This window comes from Canis lupus, chromosome 7 (genome assembly GCF_003254725.2).
Source record: "Canis lupus dingo isolate Sandy chromosome 7, ASM325472v2, whole genome shotgun sequence".
NCBI lineage: Eukaryota > Metazoa > Chordata > Mammalia > Carnivora > Canidae > Canis > Canis lupus.
The window spans coordinates 23,806,718-23,824,105 of record NC_064249.1 but is presented as its reverse complement, the minus strand read 5'-3'; the positions used below and the strand labels follow the sequence as shown (position 1 = coordinate 23,824,105).

Genomic DNA, 17,388 nt, shown 5'->3' with positions numbered 1-17,388 from the left:
TTTATTATTTATTTATTTATTTATTTATTTATTTATTTATTTATTCAAATACTTTATTTACTTGTTTGTTTGTTTCTTTGTTTATTTATGGAGAGAAAGTGTGTGCATGACCAGGAAGGAGCGGAGGGAGAGGGAGAGAGAATCTCAAGCAGACTCCATGCTGAGTGTGGAGCCCAACACAGGACTTGATTTCACAATCCCGATATCATGACCTGAACTGAAATCCAGAGTTGGATACCCAACCAACTGAGCCACCCAGGCGCCCCAGTATGCGCCCCCCTTTCAAAAGGATGACAGATATTAAGCAAAATCCTTCTGTCATCCTCACAGCAGCGTGAAGGAATACCTAAACCAGTTCAGAGTTAGCAAGATGATGGATCTCTACTCCTTGCACAAAATAATTTCCTGATTGGACTAAACAATCAAATGGCCATGTTTTACACAGTTCAGTTTAAGTTTAAGGAAAGGGCAGGGGAAATAAATTGCTGCTCATCTTTCTGAGAGAACAGCTCAATTTGTAGAACAATATCTAATTAGCTAAAAGAGAAGCTTAAATCATGTGTCTTGAAGAGCTTAGCTTCGGGGCAAATTTTAATGCTTAGCAGGCAAGCCAAGAAGCAGAGATCCCACTGGAGGAAATTTCTGGACTGCAGGAGTGGAAAGAGCGAGTAAAAGGCAGAGCTTGCCGTGTAAAGAAAAGCGGTGTGGGTGCTCTGTAGATATAATGATGTTCAGGGTCAATGAAATGCGGTTGATGTGGTTTCACATCCTTGAACTGCTTCAGTTTTGAAGAGGCTGGGTAGGGATCTCGTGTGTCAGTCACTACAGTGTCCCCTAGTGGTAGCACTGGTGCACTACAGGTGTGCCGGAGGGCCACTGATGGAGATCGAGTCCACTGATGGAGAGGGGGATCAGAGCCAAGGGGCCAGCATAATGCCACACAGGGAAGGCGATGTAACATCCTCACTGAACACCCTGATCATCTAGGGTTCTTGTCACAGATCATCTGTGAAGCATCCTGTGTTAGGAAGAGGTCGTCAGGGTTCAGTAGATCTGTTAACTCCAAGCACCGGGACTGTCCAACATGCTGCCATTCCATGGTCAAGGCTTGCTCCCACGTAAGGTAGCTTAGAACAAGGGCACTGCCTATTTCAGGTGTGGTTGCACCAGGGAGTAACAATACGTTCCTGTAGAACTTGTACTTGGGCAGGGTGTGTTTTAGTTTTATGTAATTCTTGCAAGAAACTTGGAGAGAAAGGCAGATTGTTACAGATCAGATTATTATTTTGCAAACAAGGAAACTGCACTCAGCAAGATCGCACAACTTCCACAAGTCACCTGAATTCAAGTTGTGAGACCACAAGTTAAGTGCCACTTGCACCTGACTGAACAAGGAATGTAACATGCATACGGTTTGCAGGAGCTACATCTATCCATACAGTAAAGGATTAGTTGATGTCTTTTTTGTATCTGACAAGCATTTGAAACTGCAAAGGTTAAAGTTACCTCAAAAAGTTCTATGTTCAGGTTGAATATCTTTATCCCCCAAACTGATTTTCTGAAATAGCTGCAGAAAATCTCTAAGCTTTCATCTGCAGGACATCCTAGAGCCTGATGGAGTTCTTGATCTCATGTCTTCCTAGAGGTTACAATTATGTTTCAGGGGACAGGTGCAAGTGAGCTCCTTCCTCTCTCCCTGTTACTTTTGGGACACTGTGATCACGTCCTGGATCCCAGGCCTTTCTCCACTTGGTCTCTGCAGCAACCTACCTGTTTACCTTCCTTTTTCCGTTCTTCTCTTGTTGCTTGATTTTCTCATTTTATAAGATCAGCACAAAATATTCTTGGGCTTCAGCTCACTCCTACCTTATGCATTAAATAGCCCCTTTCTTCTTAATTAATTTAGCTCCTTAAAGGGGCCAGAACTCCCATTCCCCCCCGCCCCGCCCCCGCCAATATCCAATGTCTTCCTCCAAACCTCAAATGATGACCTTGTATAAATACCCATATGAAACCAAACCAAATTTCAGAATGGTAAGTAAATGATGTTTTATAGGTTTCTTCATCCTGATGATGTAGATTACTTAATATTAAGTTATTGAGACTTTAAAAAGGTTCAAGCACATTAGTTGCCTTAAATGTAGACCTACCAAAAACAAATATAGTAATTGAGATGACTTGCCTGGAGAAATTATTAAATATCTGAAAGAATATCAGACAAAAAAAAAGGGGATTCATGGTTTTTAATCAGAAAATGGGAATAAAATCAATGTAAAAAAAAAAAGGTGGTTCAAGTGGTGTCAAAAGTTTGTATGAGATGAAACTCCCAGACTGTACCGTGAGAGAGGAAGGGCTGTGTTTTCATCCTGCTGGGCCCCCACACTGGGCTGGTTGGTGGAGATGCTTACCAAATGCGTTCAGGGCTGACGCATAGTTGCTGGGTGCACTTGTCTTACCTTTGACAAATTGCAAGGCCACTTAATTGTTTCTAGATTTGATTTAGTCTGTGGCATTAATGGAAAGACAATCCACAAGCATTTTGCCTGAGCAGAATATCAGGAGCAGTGACTGGGATTTTAATATCCTGGGCACTTGAAGAAGACACATCTACAATAAAATCACTCCTCTCCACCCCTCTCTAGTCCTCAGTATTGCCAGAGTTTGGCCTGACAGCACTAGTCCTTAATCAAATCATTATTCCTTTTCACCAGATGAGAGGAGACAGAGACTCACTAACTGTTCCCACACAGGGACTTTATTAAAATTCAGATTCCGGGGTTCTGTGGCAGATGAACAGAATGTTGAGGGGGTGGTTGGCAGGGGATTGGTGTCTTATTAGATCTCCTTAGATGAATCTGAAGAGTAGCTGGATTTGAACCCCACTCTTTCTCTGGTACATTTTCCTCTTCTCATAGAAGTCAAGAGGTGGAATTGGTAAGCTACACTGTGCTCCCGATGCCCCTAGAGGTTTGCTTTCTCTTCCTAGATCTATGCTTTAGTGACTAGACTGAATGTCTTGGTCTCTCTATCTCTCCCTCCCTCCCCTCTTTCCTTCTCTTCTTTCCCTTTCTCTCTTTCCTCTCCTATCTTTCCCAGTAGGTATGTTTTTTTTAAAGATTTATCTATTTATCAGAAAGAGAGAGAGACCATGAGTGAGCATGGGGGGAGGGGCAGAGGGAGAGAAGAGAGAGAATCTTAAGCAGACACCCCCCTAACCACAGAGCCTGACACAACGCTTGATCTCATGACCCCAAGATTATGACCTGAGCAGAAATCAAGAGTCAGACACTTAACTGACGGAGCCACCCATGTGCCCCCCAGTAGGTATGTCTTAGGTGGGCTGGTCCCAAGATTTAGCGTGGGTGCCATGGGAAAGAGAGGGAATAAGAGATCCTGTTTATCCTTGAGTTTAAGCCTTGTTTTCCCATTAAATTCTGTTTTGAGGGCTTTTAGACCTTGGCTTAGTTAATTATAAAGAACACACTGATTCCTGCTTTTCTGTGTTCCTTGTGTATATACTGTGATTTCATACATTCTTAGGAGATTATCATGACAGATTTCAGGCATCTCTAGCTCTCTGGATCATGCCATCTAATATAACCCTAATAGAGATCATTCTAATAATTCTTTCCAAGGCAGAAGTTTTAGGACCAAGAACAAAACTGGAAGGCTTTTATTTCCTTTGGTATAATAACTGGGGCCTGGCCTGACAAAGGCCTTTCCTTTTTTTTTATAAAGCACAAGCTGTGGTGATTACCAAGTTAAGAGGAAAGCAATGCCAAGTGATTGGTACACTGAAATGTCTCATGGTTAAGTGTTTCTGGATGTAATTGTGAGATCAACAGGACTGGGGCACTCACCGGAAGAATTGCTCAGAAATTGGTTTGTGTTGGGCATCCGAAGGCTGAGTGCTGAGTGGGGTGAAGTGAGCTACGTGACACACAGCACAATCAGATAACCCCCAGCTGGCTAGGAGTAAAGGAAGAAACTTTTCTGTCCCTGCCTTATTCCTTACTAGTTTTGCGTTTCTTGGATGCAGTCTTTAAAATGGTCAGAGTTGATGGTTTTGGAGAGCATCTGCCTATTGCCCACTCTTAACAACCTTAGCATCAGGACCAAAGCCATGATGCCAGCATGTCTCTTGAGGACAGCCTCAGCAGATCTCCATGTAACTGTAGATGAAAGTGTGCTGTTCCACTGAAGTAGAGGTGACTGCCTCTGGTCACCAGCACTTAATTGTTCTTCCCAAAAGTGTGTTTCTAGTTGGCAGGTTCGTGGAGGGCAGTCTGAGGTCATGGACAGGGCAAAGTTACTTCTTCAGCCCATATGGGCTGTGAAAACCTACCACTTTAGCCTCTTTAATAGCATCTTCTAATTCATTTATTTGTTTATTCTTTTATGTATTCATTCAACAAACATATAGGGGGCATCTGTTGGGTTCTAAATACTGGGCTAAGAGATAGAAATATAAAAAATAAAAGGATGCAATCCCATCTTTCAGGTTGTTCACACTTTGGTGGGAGAAACAGACAATTATACTCCCAAGTTCTAAGTGCTTTGGGAAAGAGACAAACATAGAGAGCTATCAAAACATGGCAGTGGGTGTGCAGTAAAGGTTGGGGCTTTTTTTTTTTTTTCAGAGGTCCACAAACATGTTTTAATATCCTTTACATCAAAATTAAAGATAAACTTTTAGGCCAAAGAAATGTTTTAATATAAAAAAGGAATATATTTGTCTTTACGCCAACATGATGATAAATACAATCGGTAATTATCTCTATGGAGGAAGGGGTCTATGAAGACCAAAGTGTCTTAGGCACAGGAATGTCAAGTGGCCCTGATTTCAGGAAAACTAGACAGAGCCTACAGAGGGTGGGATGAGCGATGGAGCCTGGGATGGGGCAGGATTAGCAAGTGCTAATCAGAAAGCATTTTTTATTTTAGGAACTGATGTAAAATTAGCCACAAATTGGTAGGAAAAGGGTGTCCCAAAAAGCATGGCCTATTTAGGAAACTGCAGAGTGAGCCAGAAGCTGGGTTCAGTGGATGAGGGAGAGCCTCAGGGAGGTAAGCAGGGACTAGATATTGCCACTTAAGGAGTTGAACTTTCTTAAGCAGGCAATAGAATGAAGAGATCATTGACAGACTTTAAGCTCAGATTTTTAGCAAGATTATTCTTACTGTGGGGTGGAGAATGAATTAGATGGGGGTAGGATTGGAGGTAAGACCCATTCAGGAGGGAATCTGGGAGGAGAGGTGACAAAAGCTTGTAAGGATGTAATAAAAATGGAGAAGCAACTGAATAATAGACAACTTGGATACCTTTGTTTGAAGGATTACTGAGGAAGTTTCTCAAGCTCTGCAGACCACCTGCCTTCTGCCCACCATGGGCAAATGCAATAAGCTTCTGACTTTCCCTTTCAAAAATCAGCTGAAGGCACTCTGATAGAGAAATGTTCTGACATAATTTGCCTTATTTCTTGGATTCATTTATATCAGGAGACTCAGTTCCATGGCAGATTAGTTGATCACAGACTGTCAGCTGTCAGCCTAACCCTTCTCTGTGGCTCTTGATTGGACATGGCAAGGAGAGGGCCTGGGTCATGGTAATGCTTCCTGCCTGGTCTTTTCCTGACATTCTGAACTTACTTATATCCATTGTCCATTTTTTTAATGTAATGTAGTTGTGATTCTGTCTCACTCTATCTCTCCCTTGCCAAAAAATCTCCAGTAGCTTCAATGCAATCGTTCCAATTGCAATGGCTTCTTGCAATTAGAAGAAAATCCAAAATCCTTATCTTGGCCTACAAATCCCTGCATGCTCTTCTCTTATTCTGCCTTATATTTCCCACTCTCTCTTCCTGGTTTTCTTCCAATCTGCTGAATATGTCAAACTTTTTCTTCCTTTGGGGTATAGTAACTATTCTTACTATGTCTGGAATGCTCTTTGTGTAATTCACTTTTATCATTTGAGTCCTGGCTCAAATATCTCAGCTCAAAGAGAGGCCTTTCCTGACCATCCTAGTTAAGGTCAGAGTCTATGATAGGGGAAGGAGGGAAGGAGGGGACACTCAGAAAATGCTTCCTCCCGTATGAACTGTCCTAGAACTTAGCTCTTCATATCTGTCCCTATTCCATTAATGTTTATTTTTTAATATTATCACTACTTAAAATTACCCTACTTCCTTCCTTTGTCTATTCCCAAATGCCTCATTCCCTTGGATGTAAGTTTAAGAAAGATAGGCATCTGGCTCACCTTGTTCATCCCTTTATCCTCAGAACTTAGAACAGTGTTTGACTCACGGTGGATGCTCAATCAGCATTTGTTAAATATATCATACCATGTGAGCACTATATCCACGCCTATGATTATGAAAAGGGAAATTAAAATTAGATTTTCTGAAAGTATTAGGGACAATACAATTAAAAATGGCCCAATCAAATCCTGTGTATAGTGACATATAAAGTCCTTCTGTAACATTCACAATGCCATCTTACAACCTATGGCAGAGGGTATTGACAAAATTCACTGCCCTCCCTATAGAGTGATCACACATCCCCACCCTACTAAATAGTATAGACAATTATATGTAAATAAATGTAAAAAATTAGAGGAAATGGACCATTTTCTCGAAAATCACCAACTACCAAAAGTCACCCACAATGAATGGATAATCTGAATAATATAACTATTGAAGAAATTGGATCTGTAGTTAAAACCTTTATAAAAAGAATCTTCAGGCCCAGCTAGCTTCATTATTAATTCTAGCAAACATTTAGAAAAGGAACATCACCAATTTTACACAATAGCTTCCAGAAAATAGAAGAGGAGGAAACATTTCCACCTCATTCAATAAGGCCAGGATTAAAAGGGAAAGTGTAGGTTAGAAAACTTTGAGGTTCTTTTTTTGCTTCTCTACCACATTGTCATGAACTAATCATCACCTATCTCTTCACATGTACTTGGTTCCTCTCTAATGTACCCATAACAGACACAGCAGCTGAGAACTACAAGGGAACATGAGCCCACTGGTGAAAATATCCATCATTAGAGAGTAAGACTACTCAGAAAGAAAGACCACAGGCAGTCTGACACCCATCACCTGATGCAGAACTACTAGAATAGAGGGTCCAAATTTAAATTAAGCATGATAGCTTTCTTTAAGGAAGTAAGGGAGGAATATTGACAATATGAAAAAAGAACAAAAATTATTAGTAATTAGTAAAAATATTATATATGAACAATATAATAGTTGAAGGTAAGAGCACAATGGATGGAATGAATGGGGGATTTAGATTCAGCTGAACAAATAAATGAGTTGGGTAATCAGATTGAGGAACTTTCTAAACAGATTAAAAGTAAAGGTAAAGAAAAGAAACCATAAAGGCAAAGTTAAGAGATTTGGAGGAGCGAATACACATTCCAACATCTAGCTAAAGGAGTCCTAAAAAGGTGAAATAAAAACAGAAAGAAATGTTTAAAGAAATAATGAAGATAAATATCTCAGAATTAAAGATAAAACATCTTAGATGTAAAGGGCTTTCAGAGTGTCAGACCAAAGATAAAAAGAAAAACAAAACCCAAACATATAGTGAAGTGGAAGACTATAAAATGGAAAGAAAAACATTCTAAAAGCTTCTAGAAAGAGCAGATGGCCTCCAGAGGGAAAAAGGACCAGACTGACATCAGACTTCTCAGTGGCAACACTGCATCTAAAAAGGCAATGGAATATTTTGAAAAAGGAAGGAAACATACTTGAAGCTGGCATTTTATACCTCTGATGTGAGGGTGTGATTACAAAATGCTCTAAGCATATGAGATTTCATGAGATTTATCTTACAAAATCCTTTATGGAATATCTAGAGTAAGCACACAATTCAGAGGAATGATAAATGCTAAAGATCTTAAAAGTAAGAGGGTGACTAAATACTTGACTAAAATGTCTCATTTTTGCCTTAAATAAGAGATTATCATAAAAGAAGAGTAAAAAAAGAAAGCCTATTTATCACAACCCATAGCACAAATCTAAACAGGGTTTCTATGGAGAAAGGTGAAAAGAGGGAGTGACAAGGAGTCCAGAGGGGTTTGAGAACATGCTCAAGTACCTGGATTGCTTCAAGGAAGGTCTATTGATCTATTAAAGAAATCAACAGGGACCAATAAACAGGAATATGGATCTTAAGTCTAAAAGCTGGTTCTTTGGAAATATTAATAAGACTAAGAAATAAAGAGAGAAGCTGACAAAACTACAATGAGAAAGGGAAAGAGCTGCAGATATAGTAGAGATTAAAAGTAAAATCTCTTTTTTAAAAGATTTTATTTATTTATTCATGAGAGACACACAGAGAGAGGCAGAGACATAGGAAGAGGGAGGAGAAGCAGGCTCCATGCAGGGAGCCCGATGCAGGACTCGATCCCGGGACTCTGGGATCACGCCCTGAGCCAAAGGCAGATGCTCAACTGCTGAGCCACCCAGGTGTCCCCAAAGTAAAATCTCTTGAAGACTTTTATGCTACTAAAATGTAAGACTTGGGTGAAACGAATATATTTCTAGAAGGTTATAAAGCATCACAACTGGTGCAATAAGAAACTGAGACCTTGGATAGATAAGGTAAAAGCAAACACCTCACAGTCCTAAAACAAAGAGAAACAACCAAAACAACAACAAAATATGCCCAGGTGGTTTTAGTGATGAGTTCTGCCATAAGTTATTCCAAAAAGAGCATCAAAAAGCATGAAAGCAGTCCAGCTTTTTCTTTTAAACGAAGCTAGTGAAACATGAATTTCAAAACTCAGTAAGGGCGTATATAATGAAAAAATGTATAGGTCATTTTCTCTTATGATTGTAGATGTAAATAGGCTGAACAAAATTTCAGCTAATCAAACCCAGCAGTGCATTAAAAAAAAAAATCACATTCAGGTGAAGTTTCTCTGAGAAATGTAAAGAAATGTATCAAAGAATCTATCAGTGTACTTCATCTCATTATTAAGATAAAAGATAAAAATCATAATTAACTCAACTGATGCAGAAAAAAGTCATTGGATAACGTTTAGCAACGACGTTTATCACAAGAGCTTTTAGCTTCAAATAGAAGAAAATTCTGTGACAGATATTTTAAACTTCAAATCTTTTTTTTTTAATTTATTTTTTATTGGTGTTCAATTTACTAACATACAGAATAACCCCCAGTGCCCGTCACCCATTCACTCCCACCCCCCGCCCTCCTCCCCTTCTACCACCCCTAGTTCGTTTCCCAGAGCTAGCAGTCTTTACGTTCTGTCTCCCTTTCTGAATTTTCCCACACATTTCTTCCCCCTTCCCTTATATTCCCTTTCACTATTATTTATATTCCCCAAATGAATGAGAACATATAATTTAAACTTCAAATCTAAGTGAATATTACCTTGGTGTATTTAAAATTAACCAATTATATATTTATTTTATTTTGAATAAGCTTAAATAGCTTTTTTCCCCTATTAAAAGGAGGTCTAAAAATAAAGACTTAGCAAAAAGTATGCAACATGAAGCTGCAACTAAACATCCCCTTTAAGCACAGGAATGCGTCAAGGTTACCTAATACCCCTGTTTAGCTAAACAAAGTTCTAGGTCCCAGGTAATGTGACAAGGAAAGAAAGATAAAGAGATTAGAGGCATAAGGATTAGAAATATATAGATAAAACCATCACTATTTGTAAATGATATAAAACATTTATGTAAAATATTAACAGAAATAATAGATAATTAGAATTCATGAAAGACCTTAGCAAGATTATTGAGTATGGGATCAATATACAAAAATCCACAGCATTTTTCCATATCAGCAATAACCAACTAGAAAATAATTTTTAAATTCAATACAAGTCACCAAACAATAAGAAATTATAAAACGTTTAGAAATTAACCAAGAACATAAGGGTTGTAGAGAAATATGTAAAGTCCTATGAAAGAAGACAAAGATGATTTCAATGAAGATACATTGTGTACTTTTAGAAGAGATAACTTAGTATTCTAAAGATGTCAGTTCTCCCCAAATTACTTTATACATTTATTGCAATTCCAGTCTAAGTTCAAGTTGAGATTTCCTTTGGGAAACTTGATAAACTTGTTCTGAGATGCATATGGAAAAATGAAGGTCACCAAAGAGCTAAGTAGACTTTGAAAAAGAAAAGTTATGGAGATATTAATATTAAGATATTAAGTAATAGATATGAAAACACAATATAGTGTTGGCAAAAGAATAGATAAATAGACCATGGACTAGAATATGGAGTTCAGAGTTGGGAAATAGATCCAGGTACATATGGGAACTTAATATACAGTAAAGCACCACAAATCTAGGGAGAATAGATGGATTCTTTAGTAAATGTTGAGGAAATTGGCTCACCATATAAAGAAAAAGAAAACTACATCCTAACTTAATACCGCATACAAAATAGACTAAATATTTAAAAATCCAGAAAGTTAATAAAGTACATATAGAAGAGTATCTTTGTGTCCCATGGGAGGGGAAAGACATAAAGACTTCAAAAGCTCAAATAATGATAGCTAGTACTTATTTAGCACAGGAAGTCTGGTGGAAAGATAGACTATATGAACAGACAATTTACAGAAAAAGGCAACCTGAAAGGCTAACAAGCATAGACAAGATGTTTGAACTCAAATTTGTCATTAAAGAAATTCATCTAGAAAATGAAATATCGATTATGCCTATTAGAGTGTCAAAAGTTACAAAGCTGTATCATGTCAGGTCATTAGGAATGGTGCATGGCATTAGGAAACAGGAGCCTTCCTGCAGTGTTGTAGGGAGTGTAGAATGGAATAGCCATCCCAAAGAGCAATACTCAGTTAAACTATGTAAACACATACCCATAACCCAGTCATTCCTCTTCTGGTTATATATCCCAAAGGTATTGCCTCACTGATTCATAAGTGGACAAATACAAAGTATTCTCTGCAGTACATTTTATGGTGTGGTAGGTTGGGGACTCTCTGATGTCCATCTTGGAAGAATGGAGGGGTAAAATGTGATGGGTGAACAGCATGCGGCATTTTGCAACAGTTGGAAGCAAAAGATTAGATGCACTTACAACATGAATGGATCTTAAAAACAGTGCTGAGTAGAAAATAGGAGAACGGGATGAGTTACGTAATCCAATACCATTTACATCTATTTAAAATATTTCTACTAAAAAAATTTTCAAGAACACATTTTTCAAAAACACATGTAAATAAGAGGGCACAGATTCAGTACCTCAGAATGGTTGCATGTAGAAGGCAGAAGAAGAGATGAGAGTAGGAGGAAATAAATAAGTACAGAGAGGGACCTTGTTGGAGATTGACATTGGCGATGTGAGATAAACTGAGCAGTATGGTTAGTTCAGAAGTCTCCTCTTATACCCACCCATCCATCCTTGTTGGACATGGATGGGAATGTTTCGTTCAAATGAGGTGATTAGTGCCCTGCCTCCTTCCACATGGTCGAGTGTCAAAGAAAGGAGAAAGTGGACCTGTCCTTCGAAGGGTTTGCTTATTTCAATGAAGCTAGCAGTCCAGCTGTTTCTAAGTAGTGGAGTAGAGAGAACCCCTTCATTCCCTACTTTGATGAAGGGGGAAATGTGGTGTATAGGAGTGAGTAGAAAGCAGTGGACAGTGGTCATTGGAATTCCCAACTGATAATTAGGTGGATTTGCATGACCTGCTATCTATTGTCTCAGGACCCAGGATTTGCCAATCTTTATTAATCGTTACAGCTTCAAAAACTGAAGTTTACGTTAGAGTAGACTCCCAGAGTTATTGTGAAGAGCCCCAGAGAGCAGCTCAGCCTGGATGTGGGACAGGACTGGAGCAAAGGCAATAAAGAAAACTTCTCATTACTCATCTCTGGGCACCTCCACAAACGGTTGTCTTCGCTTAACCTCAAGGTCAAGACAAAGTATTTTATAGTGTTCACTGTCTCTGAGGACAAGCTTTAGTGAGCGTCTTGTTTGCTTCTTATAGTATTAAAGGAGACAATGAAATCTGCCTCTCAGAAGATCATTTCACCAAGTCTCTGTTGCTCTACGGGGAATATTTGTTTCCTCATTTATATTCATGTCTCTGAAAGACAAGTAGACCTTGAATGAAATTTTAGGCGACAGTAAATTATAAATAATGTATCCATATTTTTTCTCTTCCATACTACTTGTATTTAATTCCCCCCAGAGTCTTGTGCAAACACCAGAGACAAGAGGACAGGAAGCTATTAACATGATGGAAAGAATGAAATGGGTTTATGCTATATGGCAGGAAAGCAGCAAGGGAAGATATCTTGATCGAAGAAAGTTTTTGATGTTTTGTGGGTGTGAGTTCTTTTCTTTTAGTTCTCTCTTTCCCTTTTATTTTTAAAAACATTGCAACTCTTTTCCAGACCATTAAGTAGACATCTGCTTGAAATGAGTCTCTTACTTTGGCCCACCCAAGGCAAGATGAAGGTTCGTCAGTGGATGGAGGCCACTTAGGGGCCCGGCTTTAGGCTCTTTTGTTCCATAAGGCAAGGCATAAAAAATGCTTAGAATGATCAGCTGAGATCAGCCCATCCTAAGAATAGGATGCTGCTAAGTGGAAAGCTCAGGTACTGTCAATAAAGTCTTAAAGGATGCCGGTTACTAGAATGAAATTAGCTTCTAAATCCATCAGCCCTGATTTGCCGTCACATAGGATGCTCTGGTGTTTTCAGACCTCTTGCTCAGCAGGAATAATTCATGGGGTTCAGACTGGCAGCACTCCAATTTTTTAAGTAAGTGAAAGGATTCTCTGCTCTTCATTTTTTGTTTCCCTCTTCTTTTTCTTCTTCCTCCTCCTCCTCTTCCTTCTCCTTCTTTTCCCCTTTCTCCTCCTTTTCTTCTCTTTAGGCAAAGAGGGGCCCACAGATGGAGCATGCATGGTGAACTATGTGGCTCCCATGTGTGTGTGTCGTTGGGGAGGGGGTGTCAGGGAGGGTCCTGTTAGAGAGGCAGGAAGAGGATGAGCTGGGATGTGCTTAGGGTCAGGGAGGCAGAATCAGGCTCAAGGCACAGCCACTGTGACTACTCTCCCTAGAGGAAGCCTAATCTTGAGGGATCTTTAGGAGATCTATGGAGATGACAGGAGAGTCCTGGGATGAGTAACACCTGCCCTGTACATTGGAGGCCCCTTCTCCTGGACTCCTCAAGGCATCTGGCTCAAGCCACCCATCAGGCAAACCCCAATCTTTCCCTTATTGATAACATCTTGATCCCCACATTTAGGAAGCTGGTACTCTTGTATTCTCTTTCTCCTTAATAAAATAAGCTTTTGGCAGGGGAGTTGGAGGGCAGGGTAGAAAAGTGGGGGAGGGGCATGGCACAGGCAGTGTAGACTCACTAATGTTGACATGCCAATAACTGTGTAGGCTTAGTGTAATTTATTCGGGGAAATTTGCATTTGGGGTGGCAGAGAGAACCTCAAATTAGAGGGACTTTGGGTATTAGACTCTGCAGGAAGTACCTCTTTTGCTAGTCCCCTCCCTGTGATAGATGTTGAAAATCTCCTTCTACAGCTTTGTTTCACCAGAAACCCCTCTTCCGAGCTCTATAGCTGGGATTTAACTATTCTATTAAACCAACCTTTATTATATTTGCTATCTGTCAGGCTTTGTGCAAGGTACTTTCATATGCATTACCTCTGTCCACAAACTTCATTCTGCAACCGGTCATTTCAGTGGGTTCTGATAAATCTCTAAGACAAAGCCAGCAGGGTGTGATACATATACATGACTTAAATTTAAATTTGAGCTTTAAAATAAAACTCTGCAAAGATTTCCAAACATGGACACATCTTTGCCATGTACCACAGTAGTGGGGGCAAGTCCTTCTCTGCTACCCCAAACTATATAGAGCAGCTCAGCCAGTAACTACATTCATTATACAGGATTGTGGGCTCTTCAGTTTTCTCCTTTTTGGGTTGGTATTGGTCATGCCTCAGGAGCCCAGTGTCAATTGGAGTTCATAAAAACAAAGAAACAAAGATCTAAATACATCCTGATGGCCCCTCTGCACTGTTCACCCAACAAAGCCATTACCCTGGCCTCCTCTCCAGATTTCCATGAATTGTTTACCTCTGCTTATTCGATCTTGCTGAGGCTCCAGCTGGATTTTGGATCCCAGACCCAAACTATTACACACCCTGGGGCAGCTTCATGTAAGAGAGGCCAGTGGTAGGCACAGAAGCTGGCATACTTTTATAGCCCACGTGGATCTGGAGCAAGGCACAGCTGCAAGGTACCGCAGAAACCTCAGGCATATTATCATACAGCTCACACCCATTAGCTGTGGCATTACAAGGATGGGGATTGAAAGCTCATACTACACTGAGCAAGCATTGAAACCCATGCATTTGGAGGATGAAATGATTATTTTAGACCTAATAAATATGCAAATTGGGAGCTCTGTTTATGTTTCCCTCATCTGTGTCCTTTTCATGGGGAAGAAATTCTTAATTCAGTGAAAAGCTTCAATCCATGGGTCTTTGTTGGGGGGTAGCTTGAAAAAGAGGCACGGAGGACCTTTTAACTTGTGAATATGCAGAGATGGGCTTGAACAAGAGAGGGCAGCCACTCTTGATACTGAGATAAGCCACTCTGTGAAAGAGCATGGAGCATGAGCGTAATTGACTTCAGCCCCATTAAGGGATCAAGTGTCCTCCGAGTTCCACTTGGTAAAGACAGGTCTTAGATTCATGTTTGGTTATGTGACCAAAGCTTATTTTTGTTTTTTAATTAAAAATTTTTTTTCTAGTTAATTTGCTCATTGTAGACGCTTTGTAAGATATTGAAAATATAAAAAAGAAGGGAAAAGAGGACTAATTCATAATCTCACTACCCTAAAGAACCATTAGTGCGTTTGATCCAGTGTCCTGCTTTGCCATTTAGAAGAAGTCTACAAGGAGAGGCACCCGGGTAGGGATGGGGGAATGTTCCATCACCTTTCTCTCATGATGGGGGGGGATGGGTTCTGGGGTATGGGTAGGATTCTGGTCACCCTAGTACTCTGAGGTGGCAGGAAGACATACATCTAGGGATAAGAGATATGCTTACACTTGCTCCACACGTGTGCATAGCCACACCCCCAGAATGTGGGGTGGGAAGACAGTTCAAAGTCTGGCCTGGGCAGTCCCACATTACAGGCTATAGAGAGATACCGTGGGACATGGTAGAAAGGATTGTTAACAGATACAGTCCCCACAACCAGATCAACTGAAGTCAAACCCCAGTTCTCTGACTTTAGAGCTATTGGGTCTTGGGTAAGTTGCACCTCTGGGTGACCCAATTTCCTCATCTGTAGGGATCATAGAATATAGTTCATAGGCTGTCATGAGGATTGAATTAGTACATGTAATGCAGTCAGAACAGTGCCTGCTATTAGTTTATTTCCTGTTATGCACATTAGGACACTCTTATCCCTTATGGGCACTTTCAGGTATTTTCTGCTGATTAATTGGAGGAAGGCAGGAGGCGCAGCTGGATTTAGAAATAGAAGACCTTGGCTTTCGTTTGACCCAGCCACTTACTAGCCATGTAAATCATTTGATTTCCGTGCACTCTGTTTCATCATCTGTGAATTGGAGATAATAAGGCCCTTTTCACCAGTTGTTATAAGGACTGAGCTGAGACCAGAGGAATGCAAAACTGTTCTGTGTATGGAGAAGAACCCTAGACTTAATATGGAGGGTTTACTCTTGGTACTTTTACGAAATGATTCTCTAATTACAGGCAGCAGAGGATGGAAAGAAGGAGGGAAGCATGAACCTTGCTTAGAAAACACTTATAGAAAATCTGAACAGGAATCTGATGTCTTTACTTGGTGCATTTAGTGGATCCAGGTGGACCAGGGATTTGTACTGCTGGTTCCTATGGTTGTCTTGGTAGTAAGAAGTTTCCTGGCAGGGCCTTGGAAGGGGGAAAGGGGGAATGGAGGAAACCTTTATTTTCCTTTACCAGAAGAGGCAATTGAGCTTCCTTGGTAGGTTCCTCCCTGATCAAGTTCCAGCAGAAGGTGCTGAGGAGCCAGACATCATACAGGGAAGAAGGCATCACAGGGGTGGAGTCTCTCACCTGTGGTGAAGGTGGCAGAGGTGAGGCTGCTCCGGGCGGTGTCCTGCGCTGCCTGCAGGAGCACTGTGTAATCTGTGCTCTCAGACAGGCCCTCCAATCGGATCCACGTGTCCTCTGCATCCACAATCAGCTCCTGTGGAACAAGCAAGGAAGGCAGGTGGAAGGGAATGACCAACACACAACTGGGAGGAGCTGGAAAGGGAATCCCAGAGCCCACGGCCAGCTAAGTCAGTATTGCCATGGCCACTGTGTTCTCTCCATTCCACACCAAGGAGAGACCCAAGCCAATATACAGAGAGGATAGCTCCCGTGTGAGATTTCAGCAGCTCCTACCTCACAGATGCAGGTTGGCATAAAAATAGGCATGTAAATTATCAAACCCAGTGATTTGCTGACTGTACAAGATTCCTCAGGACCCAGGGAGGCAAAATCCTAGGCCTCCCTACTTCATCTCCAGCAGACTAGCTCTGCTTAAATCTGTTGTGTATATTTGGCTTCTGGATGTGATTTCACTTTTTTAAAAAAAGGATTTCATTGTGAACAGAAGTTTGACAACCAGTGCTCTAGAAGTACTGTTTCAACTGATCATATGACACAGAAATTTGTCATCTCTTCACTGCAGGCTATACAGATGTAGCCTTTATAATGCTTATCAAGAAGCATAAAACACTGTTGAATTTGGTATCCAGCTCATGTTTGCTTGGCCCTGCTAGTGAAATTTTTTCCCCAAAACTATGTATTTATAAAGGCTTGGAAGTTTCCAATGTGCTTTGTATCATCATATTGAAAGCACCAGCACCAGCAAGTGAGGTTGTAGAAGTAGACACCCCCATTATCCAGAGCAGAAACGAAGGCTCAGAGAGGTTTCGTGTTTTGCTTCAACTTGTAAAGAGAGTCGTAACGAGCCAGGACTAGCACCAAAGTCTCTGGCTTGCAAACTCAGGCTCTTTCCTCAATAGCGTGTATGTATCCATCATGGCAAACCCAGTTTTCTCCCTTCGGGTTGCTGGATAGAAAAATTTCCTTTACAGAGAAATCTCACCTTGCGGCTTCCATCAGTGGATTTGTAAGTTAAGATGTAGTTTTCAATCTCTGCTCTGGGAGGCTGCCAGGAGATCAGGGCACTTTGTCTGGTGACTTCACTGGCTGTCAGGTTTGCAGGAGGGTCCAGGACTACAAAGAGGAGAAAATGCCAGGAGTGCCTGCCTCTCCAGCTCCTCTCTGTTTGATTCCAGGCACATATATCTCTTTGCCCACCTATGTGGTCTCTGGGCTGCT

The 17,388-nt window shown here is 40.6% G+C and overlaps 1 protein-coding gene across 1 annotated transcript in view; it reads right to left on the bottom strand.

Annotated features, from left to right (window-relative positions):
- The window catches only part of TNR (tenascin R), a 403,980-nt gene that overhangs the window by 14,610 nt on the left and 371,982 nt on the right, over positions 1-17,388 (bottom strand). The window contains 2 exon segments of the mRNA XM_025430226.3: positions 16,111-16,243; positions 17,153-17,283. Coding sequence (XP_025286011.3) covers positions 16,111-16,243; positions 17,153-17,283 — 264 coding nt within the window.